The sequence below is a fragment of the Chaetodon trifascialis genome, chromosome 7 (genome assembly GCF_039877785.1).
Source record: "Chaetodon trifascialis isolate fChaTrf1 chromosome 7, fChaTrf1.hap1, whole genome shotgun sequence".
Classification (NCBI taxonomy): domain Eukaryota; kingdom Metazoa; phylum Chordata; class Actinopteri; order Chaetodontiformes; family Chaetodontidae; genus Chaetodon; species Chaetodon trifascialis.
In genome coordinates this window covers 7,756,324-7,775,455 of record NC_092062.1, presented here as the reverse complement: position 1 = coordinate 7,775,455, position 19,132 = coordinate 7,756,324, and the positions used below count along the sequence as shown (strand labels likewise).

The 19,132-nt window shown below is 40.1% G+C and overlaps 2 protein-coding genes across 5 annotated transcripts; one reads left to right on the top strand and one right to left on the bottom strand.

Moving 5' to 3' along the window:
- The first annotated feature begins 1,697 nt into the window (after nucleotides 1-1,697).
- On the top strand, nucleotides 1,698-11,969 carry LOC139333579 (antizyme inhibitor 1-like). Of its 4 annotated transcripts, none has more exons than XM_070966086.1 (12): nucleotides 1,698-1,933; nucleotides 3,812-3,933; nucleotides 5,749-5,959; nucleotides 6,118-6,291; nucleotides 7,984-8,156; nucleotides 8,549-8,683; nucleotides 8,849-8,930; nucleotides 9,081-9,155; nucleotides 9,451-9,616; nucleotides 9,885-10,000; nucleotides 10,388-10,605; nucleotides 10,706-11,969. In XM_070966086.1, exons 3-12 carry the CDS (start codon nucleotides 5,858-5,860, stop codon nucleotides 10,818-10,820), a joined length of 1,356 nt encoding a protein of 451 aa, XP_070822187.1. In that variant the 5' UTR covers nucleotides 1,698-1,933; nucleotides 3,812-3,933; nucleotides 5,749-5,857; the 3' UTR covers nucleotides 10,821-11,969. The 4 variants fall into 4 exon arrangements, with proteins under 4 accessions (XP_070822187.1, XP_070822184.1, XP_070822185.1 ...); XM_070966083.1 differs by having other exon boundaries at nucleotides 1,801-1,933; nucleotides 10,385-10,605; XM_070966084.1 differs by lacking the exon at nucleotides 1,698-1,933 and adding an exon at nucleotides 2,804-3,036.
- Nucleotides 11,970-12,623: 654 nt separating this feature from the next.
- LOC139333578 (Krueppel-like factor 10) lies at nucleotides 12,624-15,286 on the bottom strand. Its single transcript, XM_070966081.1, has 4 exons — nucleotides 15,233-15,286; nucleotides 14,302-14,526; nucleotides 13,178-14,132; nucleotides 12,624-13,013 (listed from the first exon to the last, which is right to left on the bottom strand). The coding sequence occupies exons 2-4, from the start codon at nucleotides 14,515-14,517 to the stop codon at nucleotides 12,739-12,741; spliced, it is 1,446 nt and encodes a 481-aa protein (XP_070822182.1). The 5' UTR covers nucleotides 14,518-14,526; nucleotides 15,233-15,286; the 3' UTR covers nucleotides 12,624-12,738.
- Nucleotides 15,287-19,132: the final 3,846 nt, after the last annotated feature.

The following is a 19,132-nucleotide window of genomic DNA, read 5'->3' as shown; positions in this document are numbered from 1 at the left end:
CCAAGAATGGAACCATTTTACAGTTAATGTTTGGGTGTGTTCAAAAAAGGCTGCACTGAATTTGCACAAATACAGTATCTGTGTAGTTGTAGTAATTGTCAGAAAAGACAGTCAACAACATTCATGATGAGACTTGTTATATTCCTGCAGCCAGTTGCTTTATATTTCCCTGCTTAACATTCAGATCAGTGTGAGGAAAAGTTTGCTTGGAGTCTCTTTTACTTAGCAACATTCTTTGGCAAAAAGAGCTGCTGAGTGACCAAACCACATTTTCAACACAAGAGTCTGTTACATAAGACCGATTCATGGTGAGTTTAACCAGTCACTTATTTCCATGTAAAGAGTAAATAAATACTGTTATTCAAACATGCAGAGATACTGTAGAGCTATTGATGTCTTATCTGTTTCATTGTATATATTAATACATTAATTTTATGCTTACAAACAAAGAGGGTGATCAACTTAGTTTTAGTTTTATCTTTTCATTGTTGTAATTATGTTCTTTATTCCTCTCTGACTTTTGGTCAGTCCGGGTTAATCTATGCTGGCTTGTTCTAAATCTGTGTGTTGATGTAATCTGTTTGCAATGTTTGCAAATAAGAATTCCTGCTGCACAATGCAGCCACTGGAGTATTTGCTCTCACAGTGGGTGGTGCACATGTCTTGCTGTCGCATACCCAATGGCTGCGATGGCTATTATGGTCCAAACAATGGAAATCAAACATTGTGCTTTACTGGAAGCCACTTTAGATGCTATGTGTGATTAGACTTATATATACATCGTCTCATTTAGTGTCGGAGAAAACAGGCACAAAACACGGAACAGCTTTTGTGTTGCATACCGAGGAAAAGACATTGCCTCTGCAGCCTTCACAATGGCCTCTGAGCAATAGTTTTATTAGTGTAACAAATGCTGCTATTGTTTATTTCCCCCCAAGGGATGCTCAAAGCTCATCTAACACACTGAAGAATTTCACAGTAATGTGAATTCACAACTGTTCTGGGTTGTTAGAAAAAAAAAAAACATATCATGCAGGGTTATATGATGTGAGCCAGAGGGTATGGTTAAGATTTAAGCAACCTTGCTTTTGGTTAACATATGATCTCCATGGAAAAGTTTCTTGAATCCTTAAAAACCCAATACAATGCAGAATTACGAAGTGAGAACGTGAGAATGTTCTGTTTTTAGTTAGGACTGTACTGTATTTCCCTGTCACTCTGTAACAAATATTGAAAACACTGAACTAAGGGAACGTTAAGTTCTCAAAGACCACACAGACACTGCCAAAAATGGACTTTGACTCCAGGATAAGTAGATCATTATCACAAAGACAAACTCAAAGACCAACTCATTACACATTTTCACAGAGATATTTTCCAATATTTCTCAAAACTATCCCCTAAGAAATTCTCTTGATATAATCTGCAAATTTGCATCAAAACCATTTAAAACGTATATATGACGCATGACACTGTGCAAATAGAAACATGGACATTTGAATTAGTGATTTTATGATCAGGTCTGTGACCAAAGACCAAAATGATGTCAATATTGATATAGAGTGAAAAAAAATGCAGAGAACACTTCCCTTCTGTTTAGCAAACAGTAGCTGAGATTTCCTTGGCACCCTCCTCCTCCACTGTTGAGGAGGGAGACATGCAAATTTATCTCCTTGGAAAACACTTGCTCAGACCCTGCATTTTCAGAGGCAGGCACGACTTCTCAAAGTCACAACAACAAAGGCAAAAGGACAGAAAAATCCAGTTTGAACTTGAACTTAGACATGCATCCATCTACTTACTACTCATGGAACTGAGGCTTTGTAACTGTTGATTTTGGTGACAGAAAAAGAAGGAAATTCTGCATACTTTATTGGACAGCATTTTTTCATTATTACTGAGCCATGGGAAACGCAATGAAGACATAGCACAGGTAATTCTTGGAAAATTTGACATTGGCAAGTTTAAAAAAACAGAATGGAAAGCTTTAGTTAACCAGTACATTTTAATTTGATTGTTTCAGGAATATTTTGTCAATCACTTTCATGATTTAAGATAAGATAAGATAAGATAAGATAAGATAAGATAAGATAAGATAAGATAAGATAAGATAAGCCTTTATTAATTCTCCATAGAGGAAATTCAGTAGTAGTATCAGAAGTATAAAAAGACATAGAAAGGGATCAAATACAAAATAGAAAATTAAGAAAATCAATACTCCTTTATATATACTACTTTATATATGCATTATATTCAAGCAAGCACAGTGTTTTTCAGTATTGCTCATTGAATAAAAAAGTATGTAGCAGCATGTAAAATATTGCTCATGAGTTTAGACTTGTGCATGGTTCAAGTACAGTGTTTTCCTCTATTGCACATTGGTTAAAATAAATAAATAAATAAAATAAAATAAAATATAATAATAATAATAATAATAATAATAATAATAATAATAATAATAATAATAATAACAACAATAATAATAATAACAATAATAATAATAATTATTATTATTATTATTTATGGGGGTGATTATTGACGTATTTGACAGTTATAAACTCCGCCCATGTAAAACTCTGTAAAATCAGACCGGAACTTATGTTTATGTTTTGCAATTCTTTCGTTATATTAAAAAGGGATGACCATTTTCTGAAAAACAGCTTTATTAGTTTTGTGTTTCTTTTGTTGTGTCTTTATTTACACATTGGTGTTTCGAGTTCATCAAAAATCTTTGCACTCTCTTCGTTACTATTGATCTTATTTTGACATCGTAACCGGATATTTCACTGTTCATTTTGGCTTAAGCTGCTGTCTGTCGCTCCATCTCACCGCACAATCGACCTCCGCTGTTGCCTTCCGCTCGGCTAACAAGTGATCTGTGTCAGCTAACTCCCATCGACAAAACGTCGAACGAATAACTCAATCCACCACGTCCATGGCAGATATCATTTTCTCTTTTAGTAACCCCACTACTCTTTAAAAATTCCGCCTAAAAAGAAAAAGCGTTCTGTCCCCTCTTTTGGGTTTTCAGCAGACGTAAGTAACGTTAGCTAACCGCCTTTTTAGCTTGCTGCGTAGCATGTTGTTAAATTAACCGAGTAAACGTAGCGTTAGTTTGCAAGCCAGGAATGCTAGCTGTAAGATATGCAAAGTAAAGTCATAGTCGGTACCATTATTATGTAAGAGACAAGTAACTGGTTCTTGTAACACAATACAGACTTAAATGTTGCTAAGAAGCTAACGCTAATACCTTGTGCTAACCTAGTCAATGAATGCAAAACGACCTGTTAACATAGCAAGCCAGGTAACTAGCTGTAACCGTAGAAATATCAAATGTGGTTTAGAATTGGTAGCAGATGGTGTTTAATCTCATAACGCTGACCAAGAGGGTGAAAATATTGTTTGCTGTTGTGATTTTACTTGTCAGTGTTTATCCCAAACTGCTCATCATGATTGCGTCAGTTCAGCTCACTTTATGAAGGACCATGATCCAAACTAGCAAAGACATTTCAAACATTTAAACAGCACCAATTGCTCAAAATATGTATCTCATACAATAGAAACCATAAACAAGCGTTTATATATATGGGCCAATGCTCGCTTTCCTTTGACTTTGTAACACTCCGCATTTTGCCTGCTCAACTGCTTCCCAATGTTGTCCTCTACCACGTCACAGATTTTATTGTACAAACACTGCATTAATGTTAAGGTAGACTGGAACGTGGGTCAGTGGGGTTGCTCTTCTTGTCAGACTTGTTTGTTTGTCAGTGATTGATTCCCATGTACTCTGTCTTTGTATGTCCCTTTGCAGGTGTATAACAACTATCCAGAGGATCTAGGGGCAGCTCTATACCGAGAGCCATTTGACTTCAACGCCGAGCCACCTTGGGATCCTAGCTGATAGTGGACGAGTTCATCCCAGGACTCATCCATGTGAGTGAATTAATACATATTTCTTTGATTGTTTGCCTGAGGATGTTTTTATAGCAGAAACTGTTGCAAATAAAACCGTGTTTGCATGTATGTATGTATGTATGTATGTATGTATGTATGTGTGTGTGTGTGTCTGTTTTAATTAAAGTGACATTGTTTAACGCCTTGTGACAAATTGTTTCACCAAAACTCTTGAGAGAGAATAAAAAGGGTGTATTAACAAGCTGCATGCTTCAGATGAATCACAAACAGTCTAGTTATTTTAGAACATGCATTTCAGATCTATTTTCAGCACTTCTATCAAATAACAGGACTCTCTAACAGGAAGCTTTTATCTGCAGTAGTTTTTGTCTTGTCCTGATTTAGTTGTAACCAAATAGATGCTCATTTGGTTACTGGTATTAAAGCAGTTAGTAGTGGCTACATTTCCGTCAGCAGTTCTTTATGCTTTGTAATGAGAATATAGTGCAGTAACTGTACTCAATGACCCCATTGACATCATCACTTCCCACAAAGGGAAAATGTTATGTGTCATAGCTACATAAAGTTTGTTAAAGACATTACGGGGTTGAGGCATTTCACGCCCTTTTATAACCCATGGTCCTGCAGAGGATTTAAGAGTTGAAGTCTATGCTGTTTTGTAGAATTGCAATAATTAAATTTTTCTAAAATAAAATCCTGTGATAAGTATACTTGCTCATTTTTGGGCAACATAGAAAACTTTGACCCAAAAGGTGTTCGCATCATGTAGAAAGTACACCATTAGCTGCGTTTCCACCGCGTGATCATTCCCTAGGGACAAGCAACCTGTGGAGATGCATTTCACTGCAGGGACAAGGGTCTGAATTAAGTTTCGGGGATGTTATTTTACCCCCCAAAAGTCCCTGCTCGGGGTACTACTTTCCACAGGTACAGGAACTTTAGGGGTGGGGATTGCAGCTTTCTGATTAGTTGAGAACTTCCATTTTATTTCAGCCACTAATTTAAAGTTTGTTTTTTGTACATTGTGCTTTGACACATCAGCATGGATTTAGAGAAGAAAGCAAACACCAGAGGGACCGACAATGACCATTTTTGTATAGTCACATGCAAAGATTTTGTGTAAAAACAGCCATTGCTTTTTCATACATCAGTGGACTCGTTTGTCTAATTTTTAAAGATCTATAGGTCACAGCCTGAAGGAACATTTAGTTACTTGAAAAGTAATTCCTGGGACTAAAAGTTCTAGGCACTTTGGGTGGCTATACTTTGAAGTCTCATATGTACAAATGTTGCCACATGGTTTCTTGATCATTCACTGATTTCGGTCTCCGTATGTCACCTCCCAAAGTTACAGCCATGTCACATCTGTTCCACTCTAGACTACTATGTCTCTCTGATGTATTGTGTAACATTATTGAAAGTAGAGTTGTGACACCATTGCCGCCAGTATTGTACCTTGTTTAATGCCATCAAAAAGAACCTTTATGGGTCACCAGCTCAGGGATTCATGGTGATTGTTGGGAGTAATTGATGGTAAAGTAAATGAACCCTGTGCCCCAGACTCTGTGTTTTCACAGCGGCTTTTCAGAAGAATAGGCCTCTTCCACAAAGCTATCCTGTAACGTGGAGCTTGCTCTGTGCTCTGATTGGATGCCCACTGAAAGTTGCTTGTTTTATTGGGTATCTCATCAGAAAGGTCTAGTTTCCAGCTACTAAATAAACTGGAGAAGACTTGTACAACATCAATGAACATGCATTATTCAAATATGATTGAATTGTTTTGCTTCTTGAACTTTTGTTACCTAAGTTAATTCTTCTTTTTTTCTTTTACAGTTTGTTGCATAAGTCTAGGACCCCAAGGGCTCGAGAGGGAGCGAGCAAGACCACTTTGGACTAGCCACATTCTTTATGCCTGTTGGATTAGAAGAAACCGGTTGAGAGAATGAAAGGAATTGCTGATGAACCACAGTATTCTGTTGGCCTACTGGAAGGAGGCATGGCCCTCTGTGATGTGATTGACAATCACATTTATGAACAAACTCTGGTAAGGGGTCTCATTGCAACAGCATCAGAGAAAGCGAATTGTAGTATTGTATTGCATTGCTTATTACATGTGGTTACATATAGACTCAGTTTTGCAAAAGCTTGCAATGTGTATTTTTTTTTCTGATTCATCCGCATATATGTTTCTTTCTTCCTCAGTCTGAGAAGAATGCATTCTTTGTAGCAGACCTGGGAGTTATAATGAGGCAGCACATTCGCTGGAGAACCCATATGGCCCAAATTCGACCCTACTATGCTGTCAGATGCAACAGCAGTCCAACTGTTATTGAAGTTCTTGCTGCCCTCGGCACTGGATTCATTTGCACCAACAAGGTACTTTCTCCCAAAAATGTTAGGTCACTGTTCAGTGTTTCCCCTAGAATTTTTTTCAGGCCCGGTGGCACCCACCGAAAAAACCCTAAACAGATAAGATGCCTGGGATGGTGTATTGGTGCAGTTGGATTAAGTCAGGTGGCACAGCAAGCAGTCTGCAATTCTGCAATCATTATATTTGCATTCAAATTTTTGTTCACCCAGACTGTATTAAAGATCACAAGGAGAGGGTGACTTAATAAGGTGCATTTATTGCATACAAATGGAACATGCTTGATTACACATTGGCACTCCAACCACACAGTGTGCATTGTTCTGTGCTGCACTTGATTGAAGAACTTCACCAAGGCATTGTGGTAGGGGAATTTCCTACACATAATTGAGATTCTATCAGTTATAAATAATTTAAACATTTAACAAACATTAAACATAGAAGTTTTTTTATTTGTTTTATTAAAACAGAGTTACATACATTTGACAATGCCTGGGGAAAAATGACCCCTTGTGGTTCTAGTGAAAAACTATTGTCTGTGTTATTTTCATTATTATTGCTCACCAAAAAAAAGAAGCTCAATCAGAACAAAAATATAAGCTAAACAGCAAGTGTGGTGGGAGGAGTGTGGTACAACCAAGGGCTGTATTTATGGTTAATAATCCATTCGGGATCCCAGCCTGATGTTCTGTGTTTAGCTGTATTTTTTTTTGATTGGGATACCACTCGGACTGTTTTCTGAAAATGCCGGTTATTTGTCAGCGTGTAAACAGGGTTAAACGGCATTTTAGGTTCCGAAACGTTGCAACATGCGACTGAATACTTAACGTCATGTGAGCGACCTATGTTTACACTCACGCCCATTGGTTTGTGATATGTTATGTTGCGCTCGATGGCATGTTTATCTGGGTTCATGTGAACGACAACATTTTTGAAAACAATGTTGTGTGCACGATGTTATTTTTGAAAACGGAGGGGCCAAAATATCCGTCTTCCAAAATACCCTGCTACATGTAAACGTAGGGTAAGTTGTGTGTCGCCTGCGATATTTTTCCTTTTCTTCGGTGGCGCCATAGTTGGCTAGCTACAAACCTTAAACATCCCATAAAATATGCTCTCAGCAGCTGTACTCGCATCGTTACTAGGCAACGAAGCTGGTTGACTCATGTTGTACTGTACAGAGGCGCTCCTAAATGTAAATGATTATTGATGTATGAATGAATGGATAGGTGGCTTATTTTTGGCATATTGAATTTTTTTGGGGGGGGGGGGGTCTGGTGGGGGGGTCTCCTCCCCTTGTACAGTGGTAGGGGAAACACTGCTGTTGTCAGTTCAGGTCTCTTCACAGAAAACAGTCCCAGCTGCAGTATGCGCCGTTTAGGCTGCACAGGAAATTGTTTTTAGAGGAGCTTACTGCAAATATTTTGCAGGGTAATAAATTCGGTTCAGGATTGCATCACTGCTTTCTGTACTAGAGAAAGTACTAGTACATTTCTGTGGGTAAAAATTGCTCAACTTGTGGTCCACAAGCTGTGGAATAGACAAAGAGGCACCACCAAGTGGTCAGTGTACCTCAGTGCCAATCTTTTAATATATTACCATGTGTTTTGTCTATGTATACATGTATTTTTGTCTATGGTACTCTATGCAAACAGTTTATTCATAGAATAGTGTTCTGTCTTTTTCTCCTTGTATTTTAGTCTGAGCTTGAGCTTGTACAGAGCCATGGCATTCCCTCTGAAGATATCATCTACAGTGGCGTTTGCAAACAAGTGTCCCAGATTAAGTACGCTGCTAAGAATGGCATTGACCTCTTGGTGTGTGATAATGAAGCAGAGCTACGTAAGATTTCTCGCTGCCACCCCAATGCCAAGTAAGTGTTTGCTAAGTATTAGACCTAGTGCCAGTGATCATGTGACTGGAAAGATGCTATTTCAACATTATCAAGTAATTTGATTTGTGCAATTGTGCCACTTTTTTTACAAGTCATTAGATACTATCCATCTTACAAGATTTCACTTGAAATACATACAGTCTGTTGTTTAATATAATATAATATAATATAATATAATATAATATAATATAATATAATAAGATGCTTTATGTCAAATCAAGCTGTATAAAATCATGTGGTCTCAGCTGCAGAGACTTTGTGATTTATCGTGCTAACTTCTCAACTCATTCTAGTTGTGTACCATTTGTATTTAGCACCAGTATTTTGTATTCTTCACAAACCACTAACCAACATCCTTTTATTTCATTCAGGCTGCTACTACAGGTTTCAACAGAAGCCTCTAGCCAGGATGATGAGATGAGCATGACCTTTGGCTGCTCCCTCAAGGACTGCAGGCACCTGTTGGAGAAGGCTAAGGAGTTGGGTGTGCAGGTGGTTGGGGTGAGGTGAGGCCTGCAGAAACTGTAAAGTGTGCCCTGTGACTGGTTATGAAGCACTTTGAGGAAACATAGATTATGTACAATAGCACTGTAGTAGCTTCCTTTACAGCAGCTCTCAGAATTTGGTCTAGCCTGCTGCTGTACTAAATTTTAATGCCCCCCCCCAAACAGGTCTCACATTTCCAGCTCCTGTGAGGATGACCAGGTGTACATTCATGCCATATCTGATGCCCGTTGTGTCTTTGATATGGGAGTAAGTAATGTTCAATCTTGTGATCTTGTTGCACTGTTCAGTTCTGCGATTCTGTGCTTTATGTTTTGGACACCTGTGACACCCCAGAAACACCCACTTGATATTCACTCATGTTTCGGTTACACATTTACACGCCTTTGTCTGCCTCAGGAGGAAATTGGCTTCAACATGAAAATTCTGGACATCGGAGGTGGCTTCAGTGGATCTGAGACTCAGCTGGCATTGGTCAGTATCTTTTTGTCTGCTTTTTACATGATACCAATTGAGGACACAGTGGGCAGTAGAACCTGTATAAGCAACACTCCGAGAATTGTGTCCTGGTATGGATTAGGCACTATCCTGTCTCCCTCACAGTTCAAGTGCACTGCAAGCATCACCACAGGGTCACTTATACTGCATTTAAATCACATTCTTTTGACATTAGTATGGAAATTTAATGTAAAAGACGAGTCTTAAATGTAATTTTGAAAGGCTTACCCATTTTGGTTCCTGCTGTTTACTGCAGTCATCCCTTTTTCAGGTCAGTAGTGCAGTAATGCCTATGGTGGACCTATACTTCCCTCCTTCCACTGGAGTTTCCATCATTGCAGAGCCTGGCAGCTTCTTTGTGTCCTCTGCTTTCACTCTGGTTGTATACATCATCTCCAAGGAGGTGGTGGCACGAGATTGTCAGGACCAGACACATGGTCAGTGGCTTTAATTCACTTAGGGTATATATTCATAAAGATGTTCGGGCTTATTTACAGACAGGAAAACAGTGAAGAATATGATGTAATTCAGCCGTCATGTGAAAAATGCGTTATGTAAAGTCAAGCCAACAGCCAAGCCAAAGAGACTCAACAAATGTGACTCAACCCATAATATGAAACTAAATAATATGAAACTAAATATAAATCGCAAGTTTAGAGAATCCTTTCCACTCTAATAGATTTTGTCTACACTCTCTCTGAACAGATGATCCATCTCCCAACGATGAGCCAGAGTTCCAGTACTACATGAACGAGGGAGTGTACGGATCATTCGCCAGCAAACTCTCTGAAACTCTGATTGCTGCTCCTTCTGTTCACAAGGTAAGTCTCAAAGATCCTCTAGATGTAACCACGGCAACCCAATATTTGCCCACATTTATTTTTTTCTTTTTTAATTTTATTCCGTTATTAAATTCCTTATATTATTATTATTTATTATATTCATCGTTACAGTTACTCACGTTTGTTCTGACTGTAATCAGTGGGGAAAGAAAACAATGTTACAGGCAATTACATGTTTCATTATAATGATTCTGGAATTTCAGAAACATCATTTTAAAGCTCTTAACTGGTTGTGATACTTGCATCTGTCACCCCAAATCTAATCCAGTTGAATATGTGTTACGAATAAAGTTCTCATGTGCAGTTGATGAAGATTGTTGCACACTGGATGACTAAATACATGATCTCTGCTCTGTGTGTTAGCAGAACACATCCCTGGATGCTCCAGTGTTCAGCAGCAGCTTACGGGGTCCCTCTGGGGATGACCTGGACCAGGTAGTGGAGCACTGTCTGTTGCCTGAGCTCAACATCGGAGACTGGCTCATGTTCACCCAAGCGGGGGCCTATAGTCTGGGCCAGCCACTCTGCACCACCACTGACTCACCACCACCCCCTGTATACTATGTCATCTCCTCTAGAGACTGGTGAGGAACTCTGTGGTGATGTATTGTGGTGATGTATTTTAGAAATTTGTTACAATAACTGAGCAGATTTTGTCCTTGACTCATGTTTATTTTCCTCCAGGTTTGAGATGCAGGACACTGGAGTCACCCACGAGGCTACACTGAAGAACATCTCATTGGTCCCTTATTTCCTCAATTCCTGCCAAACAGAGGCTGCGCTGTCTGTCCCAGCTTAACAATCACGAAACCAGGAAGACTTTTATCTTTCCTGTATTAGTTTCTGCTGCTAGCTTCCTCTGGCCTACATTCCACTGGGATGAACTGAACCAACTGTGCAAATAGTGCTTGGGACCAGACTGAAATTATCTCCCAAACCCCAATGTAAAGTATAGTAAGTGATCAGACCTGGAAAACCCAAATAGATGTTAACTTGTATGCAACAAAATGGATGACTCCAAAAAGACAGACACATTCTTCCTTTGCTTTGGGCACCCCATGGCACAACAGTTTACACTCATGCAGTAGCCATATAATGATTTTAAATAATTATATTTGACAAATGTATTATCTATATCTCCATTGCTGTTGCCAGTTTTGTAAAGTAAGATATGTGTCCCTGAGTGAAGCAGTGTATTTAAACAGAAACACAGTTCTGAGATGTTGTAGGCTGCTTTGCTTCAAGATGTGTATTTATGATTTCAATTGGTTGTATAGTTTATTTTGTGTGATTTTGATTTCATCATTACATTTAAAATCTTTTGTCCTCCTCAGTGTTTTGAAATGGAAACTTGCATATGGAGATGCATTTACTCATCTGTCTGATGCAGTAAATAAAGTCAGTGTGATCACTGTGCAGCGTCTCTGCGAAATCCACTCCTGGAAAAGTGCAGGCTGCTCTGGTGTTGGTTGGGAAGCTGATGGCTCAGTGCTCACCAGTGAACTGGTTTTTCAGTGTTTTTCTGAAGTGCTAAGTAGTTTGCTTTGGACCAGCAGGTATCTGCTATGCCACGACATAGCAAAGCAGGTTTATTATACAGCATGTGCTGCAGATGGAACAAGGGAAGTGTTGATGGATGACGAATCAGCTGACATGGAGCAGGGTCTTTTTAAAAAAACAATCATTTATAATGCTAGATCCCTTTTTTGCTATTTTTATCGATATTTCTGTTGAATTTGTTCAAAAACTATTTTCAACATTTATGACTGTTGAAAGAATAGCATTTCCTGACTGGAAGTATGCTTGCAAAGTCTGTGTCATATATTTGAAGTTGTCTCCCCATCTGTGTCTAAGGCATGATGAATTTTTGGGCATTTGCGTGTTTAAAACTTGTATCTGTGCTTGTCAACATGAACAGTAATAAACACCTCATTGCCTGGACTGTGAATCTCTGTCTGTGTTTTAATATCATCAACAGACCATTAATATTTTATTGAGGGAAGTCCTGTTGCTGTTCATTAAGTCATAACTTAATAATTTATAACCACTTTCAGAAGTGTTTCACAACATGACATGATGGCTCCATTTCTCATCCTGGATAATGTGATCACAGGTTAAAGTGGACTTGTTTTTAGGAGCCAAATCTATGACAAGTCCAAATCATGTAGGAACTATTGAACATAGTGTGTAAAATAGGATGGACAAACACTACACAAAAAGAGATCTGGAGACATAAAAAACGATGATGAGACAATACATGAGTTCAAGTTTAGAGAGAATTCTATTTTCCCTGCAAGAAAACAGCTGTGCAAAATGTTTTAGAACAAATCACTTCTCATGGCACAAAATAACAATATTCAAATGTTCTTTGGTCAAATGCCACTGAAAGTAAACATACATTTGGTATTCTTTTGTAAAAAATGAAAACTGCTTACAGAACAGTATCTCCACATACTTTCATTTTCAGCTGATACAGTAGTTTGAAGTCCAACATAAGCATTACCTTGCTCATATTTAACTGTAATCATTAAGGAGCAGCTGAGCTGCAAAGTCTTTACATTCTTCCTGTTCAGTCCAGCAGCGTTGTGCAACTGTTCTGAGCCAACTGGTGACATGTAAAAATCAGGCACACACTCCTCTGTGCATTGTCTGAGTCTCAGCCAAACAAAGCCTCGCTTTCAATTTCGCGCTTTCACCGTTTTCACTTTGGATTCTCATCAGGATGCCACACAGTTTGTTGAAGATAAGAGTGTCGTGGAAGCAGAGAGGTCAGCCAGCTGGGTGACCCCTAACGTCCAGCAGGGCGTCTTTCTCGCTGCTAGGTGTCTCCGGGCGTGCTTGGCCAGGTGGTCGCTACGCATGAAGCGACTGAGGCACATGGGACAGGCAAACTTTTTCTCTCCCGTGTGGGTACGTCGGTGGCGAGACAGCTCATCGGAGCGAGCGAATCGCCTCTCACAGCTCTCCCACTTGCATTTGTAGGGCTTCTCCCCTGTTGGACAACAGACAGAGAAATGTTTTCATAACTATAATAACATCACACTTGTGTCATCATTTTGTATACGGTGCAGACTTTTGGTTGCTTTGTAAACTATCTAGAAAAGTGCCCTATAATGTAAATGCATCTACTTAGGTGTCAAATCCTTCATCTCATACCTGTATGTGTCCTCATGTGGGCCTTGAGGTGGGAGCTCTTGAAGTAGGTCTTGTTGCAGTCCTCTCTGGGACAAACATGACTGCGTATACGGGACATATCTGGCAGCAGTGGCGTTTGTCTTTGTTCCAATAAGACACGACCAGGCGCGGGGGCGATGGCTGGTAGCTTGGTGCCACCAGGGGTCACCAGTGCTGGCTGGATGTAGAGCGTGGGAACAGTCGGCTGAGGAACCAGGAGCATTACGGGGCCTTTTGCCACCTGACCCCCTACGAGAAGGACATGGGCAGGAGAAGCTGCTTGGGTTTGTGGTAGTGCCTGTTGTTGCTTGTGCTGCTGTTGCAGCTGCGTGTGCACAGTGGTGAGCGCTGATGGGACAGGTAGCAGTTGTTGCATCTGGCTCTCAGTGGCTGTGACAGGTTTTTGCACAACAGTGGTGGAAGGAGAAGAGACAGGGAGAATCTGGCAGAAGACAGGCACAGGAGGGACCCCGGGGCCACCGGCCACGACAGAGGAGACAGTCTGTGGTGTGTTTGATTTATCATCCAGGCCTAAAAGTCTCATTTGGATCTGGCTGGCTTCAACCATATTTGGCAAAGTCACAGTGAAAGGTTTCTGTGGCGTGGCTGCATTACAGTCAGTCTGTATTACAATAGTCCCTTCAGACTCTCCACCATTCAGCCCGTCTTCAGAGCTCAAATCTGCTCTAGAATCTTTTGTGTGAACTTGAGTGAATCTGTCTTCCCTGTTAAAGGAGCGCTGCTGGCCATCTGAAGTGTGGCGGATTACACTGGTGCACTGGAAGAGTTGCTGAGAGGCAGCAGAGTGCGTGTGCAGATATGTCTCTTCTGTTGGCTGCGAGCTTGGACTTCCAGCTCCTGCAGGTTGATGTAAGGGTGCTGCTGGGGGTGGATGGGTGGCCTCGAAGTGGGGTGGACTGTATGGTGGCGTCATACACTGAGAGGAAAGGAGGTGTTAAATTCAAGTATTATGCAAGCTTGCAGCTAAATGCAAATATCAGAGCATAGACAACCCTGTAAATAATCTTGTGCTAATGCCATATTTTAGGCCACATTTTGTCCACACATGCTTGTTCTGAAAAAGCTCAATGGAGTGGATCACTTACCAAAGGAGATTCCTGTGACACAGTAGACACAAGGGGGGCAGATTCATCCTCTGAGCAGTCTGAGGATGGAGTCAAAGGCCTAGAGTGTCTCAACCTGAAGCTCTTCCAGTGCTTAGTCATGGACATCAGAGCCTCCACAGCCTCCATGTCACCTGCACCCAAATGAGCAGGCTGGAATTCACCTTGGACGTCTGAGTAGAGCTCCTCAACTTCCATGTTGTGACTCTGATAAAGCAGGAAAAAAGACACTCTATTCAAGACACCACGATGGACTGTTCTTTCATTTGATCTGGATCATACACTTTCAATACATGACACCACAGACCAGCTGTAGCTATGCTGGATTTCAGGTTTTACATGCAATTAACCATACATTGTGTACATTATGTAAGTAGACATACACTGTGAACATGTCCCAATCAATTTTTTACAGCTCATGGATTTTGACATTCATCAACATAGAATAAGTGAAGAGCCACGCGAAGTGAGCATGATCAGCCGCTGCTCTCCAGCGCTGGGGCCCTTTCACCTACTTCCCTGGGGGACAAAAGCACCAACTCTGCTGCTTACACAGTCACACAACACTTAACAAGCCCTCCCTGACCTGGCCAGCATGCACACACACACACACACACACACACACACACACACACACACACACACACACACACACACACACACACACACACACACACAGACTTCTAGGTAACCATAAGTGGTGAAGTTGGTGGTACATCAATAAAGTATATAAATAAGCTGGTTATGATACGGCTTGACAACCATCATTATAAATAAAACAAACAAAAGCAATTAAACCGTCAACATAATGGTCTATACAGAAAATCACGTCCTTGTATAATTGTCGTTATGAGACCCAGATAAATGTGACATAAAGTAGAATATGTGACGTTGTAAAAAATACTTTACTTACATTTTATGTGAGTCTGTGTGAAGTGTTCAGGAGCTCGGTTTAACTGCCGAATGCTTGTCTTGTGTGAACACCTGAAACCAAATAACGAAGTTTCCCAGGTTCCTCGTCAGCCTCGCTGCCATTCATCGTTTCAAACGCAGTGGGGGAAACGAGGGGCGTGGCTTAACGCCTCGCCCAATCATACACAAAGGTGTGTTATGCGTCGACCAATGCGAGAGCAATTCGGCGCGTGATCAGGGGCTGACGGCACCGTGGATGCAACATGGTACACAACATCATGGGCGTGTGAAAAACATTCCTGTTTACACTTCCCGTCACCCACCCCCAAATACACACACACACACACACACACACACACACCGTCGTCTTCACCCTCCTCCTCAGCAGACTCACACCTTCTATGACTAATCATATGTTTGAGAGATGAAACTGATAAACAGCTCTGTGATCACCAGTCAGCAGAGTGCAGGTTCTTAATCTTAGGTTACTCCAGATTTAATGTCAAATTTTAGCACAATAATAACGTTTAAATATTTAAGCATTTTCACTGAAATGTGTCTAATGGACCACACTATAAGAAATCTCTACTACAGGCAGGACCAAGTGTTCTCCAAGTCTGGCGTGTAGAAATTGGTCTCTGAAATATCATGAAAGTTTGGGCCGTAAATGATGTTCAATGTCTCCAGCATGTCTGGAAGTTATGCTCCATGTCTGAAAAGGTTTTTTTTATTGGCTGCTGGATCTCTTCTGCTTTGGTATCAGGTCACACAGGCCTACTCCTGGAAGAGCCTGTTCGCTCAGAGACACTCCTCTGGGAATATATGTTGGTAACAGTTGAGGAATAATCTTCATTCATGTGATAGTTTCACAAAATTCACAAAATACTTAAGCAATCAAATGAAAGCACACTCATACAAAACAGTAAAACAGAAACCCTCCTGTAAGACATGTAACACGCAACACGTGGCTCATTTGCATATTTTGAACTTATTTAAAGCCCAATAAACAGTCCTTGTAGATTGGTCAGTAACTTGATTATATGAATCCATTTATGTTCTATGGATTATTTAAAAGTAGCCTAAAGTGACACAATTCAAGCTGAATTTCAAGTGACAAAAGAAAAAAGGTGAACTGAATGACCTCACATTCTTACCTTTGTGAACTTTATTTCCTTTTAAATGTGACTGCTGTTCCAATCAGCCTGGTTCTTGTCCTTTGTGGGGGAAAGAGGTCAGCCAACAGGAGATGGCCTCAGGCAGCCCTGTGGATTAGGTAAGTGTCAGCTGTCTAGACTTTCCTGCACAGCACAGAGAACCAGAACAAAAGGCTGCCTGTGGACACACAATGGACAAATACACACACAGACACACACAGACTGCGTCTGGCACTGTGGGATGTTCCTCAAAAGCATATCCAGGAATGAGTTACTGGGAGATAAAAGAGTCTCAGTGCCAGTAACATTAAGACATATTTTAAAAATATAATCCATTTCTCTGTAAATAATTCCATTTAGCATCTTGAACATCTTGACATCCTTTTTCCAGCTTCCAGCAACAAGAAGTTTAAACTGAAACCACTGTTAACGCTTGTGTTGTGCTTTTTTGAGGAAGCGCCCCTTATCACAATATGTATGCAATTCAACTTTTCAATACACACCTTATTGATGTGTATGATGTGTAACACATTACATTGTCCAGAAAGATGAGCTTTTTGAATGAAAAACTGTGCTTGAATGCTTTATTTGCACCAAAGACATAATTTACAATAAACTGAAGCAATACAAAATAAAGATTTTTTTGGAAACTGTTACATTTTTTTCTTAATGAAAAATAATTTGGAGTGTTTTAGAACAGCTAGCTTGCAGGACTGGACTGGAACAATATTACCACTGTAAATTAACATTACTGGTATGTTGCAGTTCTCTTTTTCAAAGACTTTCTGTACCCACTGTACTGCTGTAACTTGCATTTTCACAGATTTGTTAAATGTTTTATGTATTTTGAAAATATTGCAAATGTTATTTGATATATTGTTTTTTTTCTATTTCCTTAACTTCTTTTGCTTTTTGTGCATCTTTATAAAGCTGTATCAAGGCTATGTTCATATTTCTGTATGTAACATGTGTGAGTGTTGAATTGACTGATACATGCACTACAATGATTACATTTTCTTTGTTGTTGTGTTACTGCTGCAATTAGAGAGGACACTGCACCAATTTTAAAAATGAAAGTTAGTTTATTCATCATGGAGAGTCCTAGCCTATGACAACAGCTGTAGTGTGTCTTCAGTGGTTCTGCTGGGGACTTTCTAAAGTCTGAGAAAAACCCTGATGATGTCATCACCCCGGATCCAGCATTTTTGAAGCTTGACTCATACTCAGGACCTGCCTGCACTGATTCTGACTATTCCTCTTTTAATCTGACTCTCACAAGTCCCCCAACTTCATGCAAATGCAACATTAAATGGTTGGAGTTGTCCTTTAACTGATGTACTTTAATGATGGAGTCATGAAAATGTCAAATGGGTTTGGCTCCTTCCCAAAAAATAATTAAAGTTGCATGAGTCAGTTTTCTTTGGCCACTTGGGGGCAGCAGAACTAGCTCATAACACAACAGTGACATCTCATGAGATTTGCAAGATGCTGTGGCAAATGTGTCTGCGGACACAGAGCAACATTAGCATTTATTTTTACATATTTAATGTAAAAAATATTAGTGCAGCTTTATCTAAAACATATATACTACCTCACATTGCAGAGCTGTCTTTTATGGATAACATGCTGTGCAAAACGAAATTATGAAATGACCTCTGCAATCATGGTTGTGGTCTATCATGGTTAAGTTTTTTATCTCGATAAGAGAAACAAGCTACTAATACTGTAGAGTGAGCAGCCATGGCACAAAAGAGTACATTTGTCATGGGTCCTGTACCATGTTACTGGTCTTGGCCAATCAGGTTGCCCTAGTTTTATAAGCATGACGCAATAGAGGCCCAGATTCTTGGGCGGTGTTTACTAGTTATAATGGCCATGCACCTTTTGAGCAGAACTTTACAACATCCTTGTGGTATTGTGCAATGGACAAATGGATTTGTCTGAAGTGGCAGCATTGCCCCAGATGTTAAAGCTTCCAATACAATATCAGCTAATTTTCAGGTGTTGAATTGCAGTTGAGACTAGGCCAACACAGAACTGTTCTGTTTTGCTGTTACAGATATTTACGTTTGTCTCTCTCCAAAAAATAAAAGCCTCTCAGAAGACAGTGGAATAGCTCATTTCTTCTCTTTATTCTGTGTGTGCATGTAGGCCAGCATAATGCCCTTTAAACTGTGCAGCATCTGTGAGTGGGTGTGTGGAGGGTTTGTGCAGGAGGCCTGGACTGACCTGTTAACAGGCAGAATTACGGCCTAATGGTCAGTCCTGCCCTGGACCTGTAAAGATATGCCACAGCCAGCACTAAGAAGAGTTATTTTAAAGTCTCCTCTCCAGTCAGTGATCGTGTTACCTCACTGGGAATAACTTCTGATTGTGAGCTGACTGACAGGAGCTGGTGCTGGTCCACTGATGTGTGAATGAATGTGGAAGGTGGTTCAATAACTTATCAATGGTGATGGTTTAGCATTTAGTCTCGCTTGGACTTTTTTGTTGCAGAACTTGGTTTCATAACAGCTCAAACAGCCTCATTAAGTGGAATCTATTGTGTCTTATTTCCATGTTGAAGGCCTGTTTTAATAAATGTAGTATTATCTGAATTCATTTGCTCATGTAGCTGCAAACACACTAATCTTGCTTGGATGACAGAGCAGTTTCCTGGCTCTGACTCTTTGTACCCATATTTAACAACCCCAGAGGTCATTTGATAACCCAGTGCCCAATATCTTAAAATAGCTCTGGAGGTTTCT